Source organism: Ptiloglossa arizonensis, chromosome 7 (genome assembly GCF_051014685.1).
Source record: "Ptiloglossa arizonensis isolate GNS036 chromosome 7, iyPtiAriz1_principal, whole genome shotgun sequence".
NCBI lineage: Eukaryota > Metazoa > Arthropoda > Insecta > Hymenoptera > Colletidae > Ptiloglossa > Ptiloglossa arizonensis.
The window spans coordinates 9,006,319-9,020,968 of NC_135054.1; the positions used below are offsets into that span (position 1 = coordinate 9,006,319).

The 14,650-nt window shown below is 33.3% G+C and overlaps 1 protein-coding gene across 22 annotated transcripts in view; it reads left to right on the forward strand.

Moving 5' to 3' along the window:
• How (protein held out wings) overlaps positions 1 to 14,650 on the forward strand; it is a 130,821-nt gene that overhangs the window by 45,028 nt on the left and 71,143 nt on the right. For all 22 annotated transcript variants that reach the window (XR_012992681.1, XM_076316119.1, XM_076316113.1 and 19 more), the window contains one exon: positions 10,077 to 10,210. Coding sequence is in view for 18 of the 22 variants with exons in the window: in XM_076316119.1 (XP_076172234.1) it covers positions 10,077 to 10,210 (134 nt within the window). In the remaining 4 variants the exon portion in view is untranslated. The remainder of the gene's footprint in view (positions 1 to 10,076; positions 10,211 to 14,650) is intronic.

Genomic DNA, 14,650 nt, shown 5'->3' on the forward strand with positions numbered 1-14,650 from the left:
TATAAATTCTTATATAAATTAATACTACTTTAATTATTACTTTGATTTATTACGTAAATTAATATTGTTACTTCATTAACGATTAATATAGAAATCTATGAAATGATTATTGGTGAAATAATTATCGACTATTTAAGCGAGTATTATAAATATAAGACATTACAGCAGACGGCAGTTTCTCGACCAATAGTAATGTATTGGGTGGGCAATATACATTTGATTTTTTTCAATTGATTTGTATTATTTTCAGTTTTCAATAAATCACACATAATATCTCGATAGATTCTTTTAAAATAAAATGTGATATTTGTGGATGAATTTTTAGAACTGACCATTCAACGTTATCTTTAAGTAAATATATAACAAATGTATCTACATTACAGTAGACGTACTGATTGTGAGATTAAACATTTCGTTTAGATGACATCGGTTTCTGTTCAATCGGAAACGGATGATAATATAATAAGTTGTCCAATAAGTTTTGTTGTTTTTTTCATTGCCAAAAAGATACTGACACTTTAACTTTGAACTATAAATATACGAATGTTCATCAAACAGTGGTACCATCTTTAGAAAAATAAAACGACGAACTACTTGATTTACACTCTCGTCAGTTTCTTCATATTCATTACGAATTAATTGTGTATGTGAGGGGGAGGGGGTTGATGCTGGTGACTTAAATCAAAATCCTTCTCTTCTTCGTCGTCCCCGTAACGGCAGTGGTCACAATCACGTTGCCACGCCATCACTCATCCAAGGGGCTGCACTGTGGGCGGGCGTAAGGCCCAAACTCATAGCTGCCAGCAGTTTCATCGACTTTACCTTGGTGAAAGGAGGAACGGAAGAGTAAGCGGCTCTCCTCTCTTCCGCCATCGGCGTAGTCACGTATTCTTTACCGCTGACTTGAAGTCTCGTGGCAGGAATGCGAGAAAAGTGGAAGGGGTATACCTATTCTCACGTACACATTCAATTCTGGTTCGCTATTCGTCGCTGTAGTTACAATGGATCGAATGACGAAGAAGGTAGCGAGATAGAGAGAGCTAATGAAAAACACACAGCAGGTAGATCCACATTGGCGTAGATGCAACATGTTACTATTACACAATACAGGACCACATTATATCTAATACAAGACCACAATTTTTGCTAGTTTTTTTACAATATGCTAGGAAAGGTTATATAATAATTACCAGTAGAACTAAGTAAAATTCTTTTCTGGAACAAAAATAATTAATTGGAAACAATTCTCTTGAGAAACATGGCTTAATACTTTTTTATGGAAAATGACTAGAATTAAGTCGGATGGTGTCATAAAACCTATTTGATTAAAGAAAATTAGTTATATTTCAAAGTCATCTTTATTACTCCACCTGTAGTTTAAACCTCAGTAGTTTATAGCTTCCAAGCTTTATATTTATATACATATTGAGATAGGGACGCGATTGAAATCTATTCCTACTACTATGTCAGAGTGCGTGGCTAAGGTTCAGGACGTGCGCCTCGGGTGGGGATGGGCAGTCCCCTCTTTGCCCCCTGTGACGTCCCGCGTGACTTCAAGTCAGTGGAAGTCAATACACACTATCTACCCATGCCCGGACTCGCATATCGGGTCGACACGAAACAACACACTCCCCGGTTACCGTGACCGGTGTGAAAGGGGTCGAAGTATCTTAGACCCCTTCCCATTGTCCCGAGAAATGGGGAGGGGCTAGCAAGCGATTGGGGAGGTGGCTTCACGCCCACGCGCTCACGCCCCCTTCCCGCGGTCTCCTTCTGTAACATAATTAGTTCACAGAAGGAAATCACAGTCCTCTTACTGTCAAGTATAGCGTTTACTACACTCGACAGCGAGAGGTCCCTTCCAATTTTCTCCAGGACATGGCACTTATCCATCCATACGGGGTACACCTCTAGGATGTGCTGCACAGTGTCCTGGTCGCCGGAACAGTGCAAGCAACGCGTTGTCGCTTTTTTTCCTTATACGGTGCAGATAATGTCCGAAGCAAGAATGCTTGGACAGCCCGCGGGAATTATAGTGGCTGTGTAGTAAACCGCATTCTAACCCGCAAACAGATCCAGTGGCGACAGGACAGTCGTGGCCTGATACGACACGGTCCTGTAACCATGGGTGATCCTTAAAGCTAGCCAACTGTTTTTGATCGATCCAGTTTTGAACAATGTTTTTCATTATTAATTCTTGTTGTATATCTTGAATATATCTGCTCGATTAAATTCGCTGTTTCATTCACATTAATCGGATAACACTTTTCGCAATGTGTACTGCCGTTGACGTGAACAGCCTTGTTACATAATTTAATATTTACTTACCGACTTTCTATCCTTTTCTGTTTTTGTACGAATATTATTGCAATTCACTAGATTTCACAAATGTTTTGATATTTATTGGAAATTTGTTGATAATAATATTAAGGATTAGAATTGGAACAAAATATAAAAATGTTTAGATATTTTTCAAGATTGTAATCACGTTTAACTGAAACATTTTGTTACTCGAGTTTAATTGCCAGTAAATAATTTCCACAAGTTAACCGTATACTTTCTCAGAACATGATCTTCTCCTTCAAGTATGCGATCTGTGTCATGGATCGTTGTCTTTCTGATTACGCCATCGGTGATGTCATAAAACGCTTTAACTATATTAATACCAACACTGTTCCAACATTACTGCCTACGCTTAGATAGACATTTATTCTGGCGTGACATAACAAATCATTTTATTTTTATTTGTAGTTCAGTTTAGTTTCGTCTTCTTTTGGATTTTTTTTTCATTAATTAGTTTATTGTCTTTAACAATGGTATCGCACATATTTATCGATAAAGAATCGTGACGATGTACAAGGAAAGTATAAATATGATGTGCTCTAATGCAATATAGAAAAAAATGTAGTACTTAAAAACAATTTTAAAGTTCATATAAACGTTTCTTTCATTTGACCTTTTTTTTGAGTTGGAACAAAAAATTTGAATTTCACTCCAATTCAATCCTTTTTCGTACTCGAGGTGTAGGCATATGTTATAATTTTGTTGGTTTTAAATTTGTTTACAATATACAAGACGTCAAAGTATCTGACCTTTGCGTATTTTAATAAACCGCACAACTGAATTTTTATCTTTGTAACTATGACTCGTATTGAGTTCTCGTTTTTTCTGGTTTTTAAGTAGACATTTATTGTCCTTTTGAATCAAATTTTATAATTTTTACTTAAGAAAATGAATTTCACAAAATGCAATAAAGTGATGGGCAAATGCATCTCGGTTACTGATCAACGCATCATATTATACAACAATACATTTTTCGTTTGACGAATTTTTCTTCTCCTTTGATAACTATTAGTGTTTCAACTCTCTTAACGGCATTCCTTTCTGACTATCATTACTCAGGGTGGACCACAATCTCCACCACCCTTTTCCCCCTCTTAGTACACGACTGATTCAAGGTGAGTGACAGTCTGATTACTATTATAATAACAACAGGTTGATCATCTACCAGTTATACGAGTTGTGTATTTCAATCATGTATTTTCATGAGAATATTGACACTTTTTTAATGATCTAGCATTTGCATGGATCACTATGACACACGTTGTATTTACAGAACAGGCAGCGAATTTGTACGCTATATATGCCGAATATTGTTTACAAATTATTGAATGGAATCTGTTACATTAGTCACTTTGTCGAAAAAATTAATTTTACATATATAATTCGTTACAACTTTGAAACAAGATGAAATAATGTGTCTCGGCTATACAAGGATATACAAGGTGTCTCGTAACACGTGGAACCCACTTGAGGAGTAGATTCTAGATATGGAAACAATACAAAAAGTTCATATAAACATAAATACTACTCAGCCTTGTTTTCAAGCTATGAAGAGTTGTATCTTGGTGTTAAGGAGCAAAATTAATTAGGAAGACTAAGAACTTGGGAAACTGGTTTATTACCGATGCAGCCATAAAGCAATTGGCGCTACCAGACATTTGACTGATACGTTTAGCTGCAACTCGGGGAAATTTCCAAGTCGACATTAGGTGCAACGTGGTGCAACGTGGTGCAACGTGCATAGGCAACGTGTATAGGCAAAAATCTTCCCTTACTACTTAACCATTTCCACCACCTACACATCACCAATTAAAACTGTAGAAAAATTGACATTCAAAGCAACAAACATCAAGCAGACAGATTCTGTAAACTAAATTGTCTATTTTGTAAATACTTTTTCTTAATCTCGCGTATGAATTATTGAAAAGCAGTATTATGGTAAAACGTCTCCAGGCTCGAGTTTAAATGCAAGGAGTACATTTCGAAGATTTGTTGCGAAGGTAAGCAAATACGGTGTATCAAAAAAACGCATCGTAACTTGAAAACAAGGTCGAATAGACCGTAAATTTATGTGAACTTTTTTTTTATTGTTTTCATGTGTAGAATCTATTCGTGAATTGAGTCACACATGCTACGGGATAACCTGTATAGTATGTTCCTACGAACTTATTTTATTGGCTTAAATGTTAAATTTATTCTTGAATTGAATTCTGCATATTGTGGACCATCTATAATATAACTAAGAGTATTATAATTCGTATCTCGTTTTCGAAAACTTGTTTTTTGTTTTGTAAACAATGTTCTAAATACTAAATATTACAAGGATAACTGAATAATTTATTATTGGAAATATTATCATTATTATTATATATATTAATTTTTCCTCGAAACACCAGAAATGTTTGAAAAAAGTTAACAACCCCACAAGTGCCAGCTCTCCTTGTTAGATGAATAATGAAATAAGACTTATTTAATTACAAAATATATTCAACGTGCTGTCCTTGTTTCATGCATTTCTGGATACGTATTATAAATAAATGTTCAATTCTTTCAAATAAATTTCGATCTTCAATGTTTCAAAAACGTTACATAACTTCAGTTAATGTTCCTTCAATAAAATCCAATGATTTTATTTTTTATCAAACAATACCATACATTAATGCTCCAGGGGCGTTGATGCTCCATCTATCGAAACGAGGATTCTCCTGGGACCAATAATATAAGTTTCATTTATTTGATTGACTGCGATTTATAGATGTTGCCTCGTCAGAGAATAACACATTATGCAGAAATGATGGATTGTGTTGTAATTGTCGTGTCACTTACTGACAAAAAATTAAACGGTTGTAAAAGAGTATCCGACACAACGATGTCGGAATGAAAACGATCACGATGTAAAACGTTTAAGACACTGGATTATGATATTCCACTATTATTTGCAATTCCTCGAGAACTAATATTAGGACCAACTATCACTAAAGCTGCAACAGTACACTTCATTGTGTCATTAATCACTACAACAACTGAATGATCCTTGTTGAAAAGACAAGTGGTTCTTCCTAAGCATCATCGAGCACTCAGCGGTATAATAGTTTTCCTCGTGCTTCACCGACACCTGGGAAAGGATCAACTTTCATCGGAAAAGCGACATCTGTAGTACTGTGACCAACGTATTTTTCAATCGAGTATACATATAGACAAATTGTTGGAATAATTGTAAGTTGAAAAACTCGAAATTTCCATTATAGTGAGAAAGCGATGGGTTGTCGTTTTCCAAACTTTCCAAGATCTTATGGATTTTGCATAAAGTATTCCCGATTACGTATAATCTTTCGTGGCTTTTAATTCCCAGCGTATTAACGAGAAGTATTTAATAATTTTTAATTTATTTCATCAACAGAGGTAAACTCTTTGGAATAAAAAGAAAAAACACTGATTAATCGTAAATGGAGTAGTCGATACTTAAAATTAGAGGGAATGAATTCGATAGATTTACAATATTTATTAACATTCCTTAGAAGCAACAATTCAATGTTCTGTTTACGCAAAAACGGATAACCGAACAGTTAGAAATTTCCCTCGCTACGGAGCACGGTCCTCATCATGCTCGGCAACGAGAGATCCCTCTTAATTACTTCCACTAGAACATGGCGTACAAACGTCTAAGTGGGGCACACCTCCAGGGTGTGCTGCGTTGTATCCTGGTAGCCGGGACACTGTCCACAGCGTGGCATCGCTTCCTTTTCTGTTTAGTGTAGGTATTATTTGGCCACGAGAAGAAGACACAACGTGTTTACATCTCCACTCCTGTTGTAGTTCATTGCCTCTCCTACGACCGCAAGCAAGAATCGAAAACAGCGACGAAGATCAACGGGTACAAGCGAGACCGAGCGAGAGAGAATACCGAGGCCATTGGCGTAGTCTTCAAATCAAAATATTGGCTATTAAGAAACAGAACGATTTCGTTCCTGTTTAGATACCATCACAGATTCGATAAGTTCCTCGTAACGAAAAGATGAGTATAATTTAATATGTGTAACAGTCATTGATATTTTGAAAATTATTTACAGCGAAAAGAACTAATTTGTATTTATTAAAAAGTTACATTTGTTTCAATACCAATACATGTTTTCGTGTAAATTTTAATTTCTTTACAGGAATTATTATATAAGCGGATTTATATTATTTTTAATAAATACAAATTAGTTCTTTTCGCTGTAAATAGTTTTCAAAATATTGATAATTATTACGCATACTGAATTGTATTTATTTTTTCATTACGTGCAACGTATCGAATCAGCGGAAGTGTATAAATCGTAAGCAAATTATTTCGTTTACGAATACTCGATCCATTTATTAGGAGTCTACGCCAATGCGTCTTACCTACGAATTCATTCTTACTCGGATCATCGTGGTCGGTCTTCGTTACCGTTTTTGGCCAATGCCGGCCAACGCAACAGCCTCGCATCGTTTAGTCTTCCGCCACTGTCATTAGTCGTAAGAGACAGGAATAGTTTAGAAAAGAATAACGCAACGTGAGTTCGAATGGTCGGTGAGAGGTAGCGACAGGTACTTGGCTAAGAGTGGAAAGATAGTTGAATATTTCGATCGATGGAAGCAAAGTGGAAGAAGCTCTTTCGGCTTTGGAGCCAATTTTGGGTAGGCCTGTGGTAGAGGATTCAGCGAATTAGAACTAGAGTGGGGATGTTGACATGCTGTGCCTTCTTTTCGTGGACGAACAATACTGTCTAATTAACCATGCCTAGACAGAATTTGCACTGTTCGATAGGTGAGGTTATCGAAACCTCTGCTCGATGTGATCACGACGAAAGTCCTCATCCTCGTCTTTTGCAAATAAATGTCCTCTATTTTCGGACGAAAGTGGACATTGAGCTTACAAAAGTCGAATATTCCTTAAGAACTCTTTAAATCTCGAAACTCAAGTATTTCTTCATCACCGCTGATTTTGGGTGGACACAGATTGCCAAACATTAAACTGGATACTAATGTTTTCGTGTTTATTTATTAACCTAGGGGAAATCATCGATTAAGACACTGATCAAAGTAGCTGGTATGTAGGGAAAAAACATTACAAAAAGATCCAATATATTGTTCGATGAACTTCTAAATTCAACTTTGAAGCTTCATAAGAGGAATTGTGGAGGTTCACAAAATTCTCCACTTGAACAATTCTTCTATGGAGATCGCAGCGTTTCCCTTTTCTTAGTATTTGCTCTTGGATCTTAGTCTTTAAAAATTGTTATAGTTGAGACATTTCCTGCTTCACATTTGAAATAACTGACCTAACCCATACCAAATCTTAACAACCCTGTGACGATATCTAGAGTACCTGTCTTTATATAAATATCCTTCTCATCAACGAAAAGGCTGAAATATTCACTCTTGTAAACATCCTTACGACTAAATTGTCAGAAAAAATTATTCGAAAAACTAATAATTCTTAGTCATTAATTTGTCAGAGAATATTGAACAATTGTGTTTTCTACATAAAAATATTACGATCACGATCAACCATACCAGTCTAACCGAAAGCATTCGTGTCTTTTTCTCTATGTATAATATTTAGAAAGTACTGTTACTTAGAGAAGTACCTATCCATGAGTTATTAAATAGCCACGAAGCAATTTCATTCTACTCCAATTTGTGTTTCACGTCGATTTCTTCTATCTCTTCCGAATTAGTCTAACTGTATTAGGCCACACACGAAACATACCAGTCTGCTCAAAACGATCGACTATCCGAGACGATCAAGTTACCCGAGACTTCAGATAGGTATCTTAAGTACTTGCTCAAGCTTGCCAACCTTAATATTAAGTACTCGCACACACCTATCTAATACACAGACTACCGACAGACTAGGAAAAACGTACTAGTACGCGTCTCGCATACAATGTGTTAAGTACCTCCTTGTTCATTCATAATACACAATTACCAACTCAAGTGTACTTACACAGAGTCGTTGGATCGATTGTGTTTACATTGTTGCTACGACGAAGCCTACGTATACCACCGAGTAACACTCTTTTAACTTTCATGGTACCGCACCGAGCATTCACTTCGGAACGTCGCAGAACGCACATTCCATCGTTTTAATATTAACTACTCCCGGACAAAAATAATACAATTTGTTGAATCGAACCAAGCAAACATAACGTATTACGAGTACTTCGTAATTCCATATGTTTCACCTTATTGTCACGGATTGTATTATATCTATTATATCGTTCCAATTATTTTCAATAACTTTGTGCAATACCGTTAAATTTCTCGGTCTATTTACCTTCACATGTTTTTTGACGTTGATCCACATATGTCAGATTTAAATCCGGGAACTGGGCTGGTCACTTAATTACATTAATACCTTGTTCTTTTAGGAATTCTTTTACCACTCGAGTCGTATGTTTCGGGTCGTTGTAGGATTAATAGATTTAATTATCGGGCATTTTGTCACTAACATTTGGAAACAGTGCATCTCTAACTATGCTCAAGTAATTAAACCGGTCCATGATTCTCTCATCGTGATATATGAGACCGATTCTATATTCATGCTCATTGCACCCAAGACAAGTATCGAATCTCCATCATCTTTGACTGTGGATTTAATGCAAGTTTTGTTTAATTCTTCTTTTACGTGACGTTTCACGTAAGTTTTGCTGTCAAAATTGAATCGATTGAACTTGGACTCATCTGTAAAAATGACATTTGATCATTGTTTTGTTGTTCAATTTAAATGTTCTCTTACCGTATAAGTGCGTATGTATACAATATAAGTGCGGTTCCATTTTATAAACAGTTACTAATACTGTTGAAAGATGGCGCTATTGGTATGTCCAACGTCGTTTCTGTAGAAAACAATATAAGTGCCAATGTTATCGTTACTCTATTATTATTGTTTCTTAACTGTTACATGGCGTGTAATATATATATAATATTATTGGAAAATAAAAAAAATGTACTTAAAATATATATTTTTGATTTTTTATATTTCATTTAATTTGAGGACTAACAGGATTTGTATTTGCAGATTTAAATGAATGGCAGATACAATTCATTCTACAACTAAAAAATGTGGCACATACAGACTTTTCTACAAATAGAATTTTTTTTTTTACAAGTTAACACATTATTAATGTATAAAAAGTAAAAAATTTTGTAATGCATTTGGGTTATTACAGTCTTAGTCACATAGTACTATCAATTGATAACGTTTACATTTTTAGCTTACCTCATAGCTAGAATAAATAATATATAATTTACTTTTTATAAACAGAAAATGAGCTCGATATGACATTGAAACATTTAAAAGAAAATTGTCTCTTTTGCACTATTAGATTCTGCATGAGAAATAATGAAGATAATCTTGGTACTTTTCTTTCGCATTTGGTATCGTTTGGTACTTAGTTTAAACAATATATATTTATAGACATTTTGTATGAACTTATAATAACGTTCTTGATGATAAAATGTTTCATCGAAGTGTTTCATGTCATTCGTCATTGTTCTTTTTATATATATGTTTGTTCAAAAAATATTTTATAATACTCCAAAGCCTTATTATGTTTCTTACTCTCGAAGGATCTTTATTAGTACATGATTTTGTAATTATTTACGGCATTTAGTTATCTTAAGAAATTAGTTTTACAACAAATTTCTAATTAATGTTTAAGTGCATAGAAAATATTAAATCGTATGTTTTTTATTTTCTGTTGTAGAAATCGCAAAAGTGCGAGCGAGTCTATTTCAAATCAGTGGTGTCAAAAAAGAACCACTGGTTTTGCCAGAACCAGAGGGCGAAATCACAACATTAACGGAGAAAGTTTATGTTCCCGTTAAAGAACATCCAGATGTAAGTTTTTCCAATTACTTTTATTATATTGCCTTGGAATAAAATTTAATATCCATTGATTACTTAAGTGTTTACAAAGGGTATTTTCTTGGTATTCTTAAAATGGCAACTCAAAGTAAAATTTTGTAATTCATTACTAACACAATTACATGAAATAATAATTAATTAACACAGTTTTATAAGCATAAATGTATCTTTTTTTTTACAGTATAATATGATAATTATTTACATTCGTCGTTTTTAAAAAATAAAATCATTATTGTGTCAAATCATCTTTTTCTTTGAATTAAAAACAGCTTTCAAAAGTAATAAAAACGCTTAATCTTTTCTTACATTTTACTGTTCAATACACTTGATCTCTATATCTCTCTGCCCTTGATCGTAATCGAATTATTTTGTCAATTAGTTTGACTAGAATCAACATTGCTGTTGTAGTCAAGTAATAAGAAAAAATTAATATTGATTTAAAATTAAAGTTCATAGAACTTGTTTTTTGATTGGAAACTGTTAAGTTTGTGACAAAGGCCTGTATCTTTACGACCTTGTTACTATAGAGTAACCCCTTGATAAAACTCTGCGCTTTCTCTCTATAAAATGTATCGAATCATCTCTACTACTGTTTACGTTCTTTGTATCGACGACACTAATGCAAACTAAAAATTTTCATATTTTTCATTCAAATGTTACTATGATTTTTGAGACTTAGTACTGCAGTACAATTTTTTCTAGAAGATACATTTCTTGCTAGGTAAATGCAGCAAATTAATACAGTGCAGAAGAAAGTAGAAAAAGCCAATAGTATAGTGACTAAATGTCTACAATGTAAAAACTAACATTTTCTTGCTTGTTTCGACTTTAAATATAATAATTTTTCTACACGATTTCTAAATTGTTTTTATAATTTTGTTTTCCTTTGAATTTCAGTCCCTTAAATAGTAGATACTATCTTAAACAACCTGTACAATCTACGAAATAGAATTATTTTACTCAATTACATAATCAAAAATAGTTCAAATGCGATTGTGTTTAGATTTATTTCTGTCGAGAAACCTTGCCAATCAATTACCATTATTCTCTAGAAGTTATGATGTATAAATACACAAATTTTCATGAATGGATGAAATTCAATACCACGTACCTCTCGCCTATAGTCACCAGTCTCTCAAATTGATATTCTCGCTTGCGTTAAAAGGGTATATACACCTAGACAAGCAAAAAAAATTGATATGCAAATTGATCTATGAATATATAAATTATTTGTTATATCACAACGCAGTTTTTGATGTAGCGGATTTCATTTGAGTAATAATCTTTCATTTATCGCACAGAAGCTGTGATCTTTCTTACTCGATAATGGAAATACTTAATCAGAGAGCAGTCATTTTTTAAAAACATCTACGTTTAAAATAGCATTTATTAACACGTTTCAAGGAAATGATCAGCTCGTATTCGGGTCAAATTTATTGACATAGGGCTGACAACCGTAAACCTCTGCACTGTGGAACCAATGTGAAACTTATCCTTATTAATAGATTATTTCAAAAATATTTACATAACAAAAAATTATTTATCACAAATAATTGTAAAATAAAACTACTAAATCGAAGATCGTTAACGTTTTAACTTTTATAGATGTACATCTCCCCTCAAGTAACCAAAAATAGTAGTAGAGATAACTCTGATTTAGTTACTATTAATGTACCCAGCAATACTAATATAAACTCCTTATAATATCTTAGTTTCATTAAACGTCATTAATGTCAAATTCCCTCGTGCATTAACTGTACGGCGGTGAGTACATACGTTGACTAATTCTTTCTTACAACTGTAATTCATTTGAATTTTTCTTCGACAGGAAGTCAACAAAAATACGTTGTCTTCGCAAATGTTTTAATTACAGACTAAGACATTATTCAGCATATTGTATATTGTGCAGTGACGTGGTATCGCGTTGCAGACCACGGTGTGATCGGCTATAAACTCGGTCGAAAAAAAAAAAAAAAGAAAAAAAGAGAAAAACTTAACCGCAATACTAGACGTCCACCATCGTTGCTAGTGGAGTAGCAATCTCTTTCAAAGCGTACGTGATATGCAAGGAGAGGTACGCATAAAATTATTATGTCGCTGACTGCACGCACACGTGACTTGTTCCGTCAATAATAACCGGCACACCATAATTTTAATTCTCGCTATCTACATTCTTTTATAATCTATAATTGCTAAGTATTTAAAAAAGGGAGTCTCGTCGATTTCTGATGATTTTCGAACACGTTGTAGAAATCAACATTTTGAACAACTTTCTCCTGTGCACATAATCGTTGCTCGGTTGCCGGAATTTTTGCAAAAAACTGTTGCTACTATTGCAATGGATGTCGTTTATAGCCACATACGTGTTCGTCGTATTTGTAATCGTTAAATCGCCGATTGTTTACAGATTCTATAAACACATCGAGGCGACCAGTAATGGCCGCGTATAATAGGTATAGAAATTCGATTTCTGCCGTTAACCATTGTGCCTAGTAACTAATTTAATTAGGTTCGATTAAAGTAAACCGACATAAACCTGTATGCTTTGGAAAAGTTGTTCAAAATGTTGATTTCTACGGTGTATTAAATATTGTAATATATTAAAAAAATATTATCTTCACCAGGAAATCGAACTCCCTCTCCTCTTCAAATAATTATCATAGAAATTTCAATTTACCCAGTTTCTGTATCATTACAAAACACGTATTTAAGGAAATACTTTTGTCTAAAAATAATGCAGAGATAACTAAAATCGTAGTGTTCCAGTTACCGATTACCGACAACGTAACACAGTTTATTCGTATTAGTGAATAGTCAGTGGCATAATAATTTTATGTGCACCTTTTCCGTTAGAGGTGACGCAGTGTTAGAGTATTTGGAGCTTGAAAAATTGGCCAAAATACTACTTGAAAGATTGTGTTTAAACCATAAACACTTCATTACACAACGTAATTAAATACGTGACGAACATTGTAGTAGTAAAATTTGTTCATTTCTGAAGCCATAAAACGAAGAAATAAAAATTTAGTATAGTACTCATTAATTACTTCTACATCTTGCAAAAAAATGTTTATATTTTTTGCCTTATAAGGCATTTTCTAACTATTTTTATTTTCTTATTGTCTGTTTGTTTATTATTATTGGTGTCTAGAAGTAATCAATGTTTTAGTAAAACATTTTACAGCTGTAATATTTCATAAGGAAATTTTTTATACTTTCAAGTGAGTCCCGCTACTTATTTTGGCGTTATTGATATAAGTTTACGTTCCCATTTATGATTCGAAAAGAATTTACTGTGAATTTGTGCAGACTTAATTTTTATAGAATTTTGTACGTTGCTATACACTGAATAAATGTGTCGCATTGAACGTTGCATTTGGGATTTTAGTGTTACCATATGTGCTCTCAGCTGTCTAGAATTCACAAATTATGTTTAATACTGAAACTATAATTCGTCTTGACACGGCGTCGTTTTACGTCTTCTTTGTGTTCTTGGCATTGATTCAACGAAACCCCTCTCTTCGACACAACACCATATTTATTTAACTCCAGCTTCAGATAAGTGAAAATCTTTTGCAATCGAAGATAAGAAATATCCTTCTTTTCTGGGATCAAGAATTTTCAATTTTTCTTCAGAAAATCATTCTTTCCTCCGTATTATATGTAATAAAATATTACAGGTTTTCAATTTTTCTTCAGAAAATTATTCTTTCCTCCATATTATGTGTAATAAAATATTAAAGGTTATCATACCAGATTCGGTTTTAAGTACCTATAGAAGTACCATAAGTGTTTTAATGGTACCCAAAACGAATTTAAGAATAAATATTTAAAAGTTATCGACTAAAAACGAATTTCTATGTATTAACAATAACAGTAGTATATACTAAAAATATATAAAAAAATAAATACGATACATACAAAATGTAACAAAAAATAGAATGAAGGTAAGTATTACTACTGCCGCCTTAATCTTATAGCATAACATAATAGCATAATGTAATTAGTCAAAAGTTTTTTAGTTAAAGAAATTGCACAATTTAAAGCATAATATGGCTAATCATTTTTATGAAAGAAGTATATTTATTCCTATATGTCGTATTTGAAAGACTCATAAATTATTAATTATTATTTGCAAACAGTCCCAATATCTATATAGTATCACAGCCATTTCAAAAAGAGTATGACCAGTGCAACCAAACCAAAGATAGTATTTATCCTACACCTTAATATTTATTTTATAATATTCATAAAAAGATATTTAAAACGTATTTAAAAAGATTTATAGGTCTTGAACTTTCATTGGGTTAACATTAATTTTTCATACCAAATGCACAAAGTATTTGTATTCCTGTGCTATTATACAAATGAAAATTGGTGATAAAATTTTATTATACATTACACTTGATTACA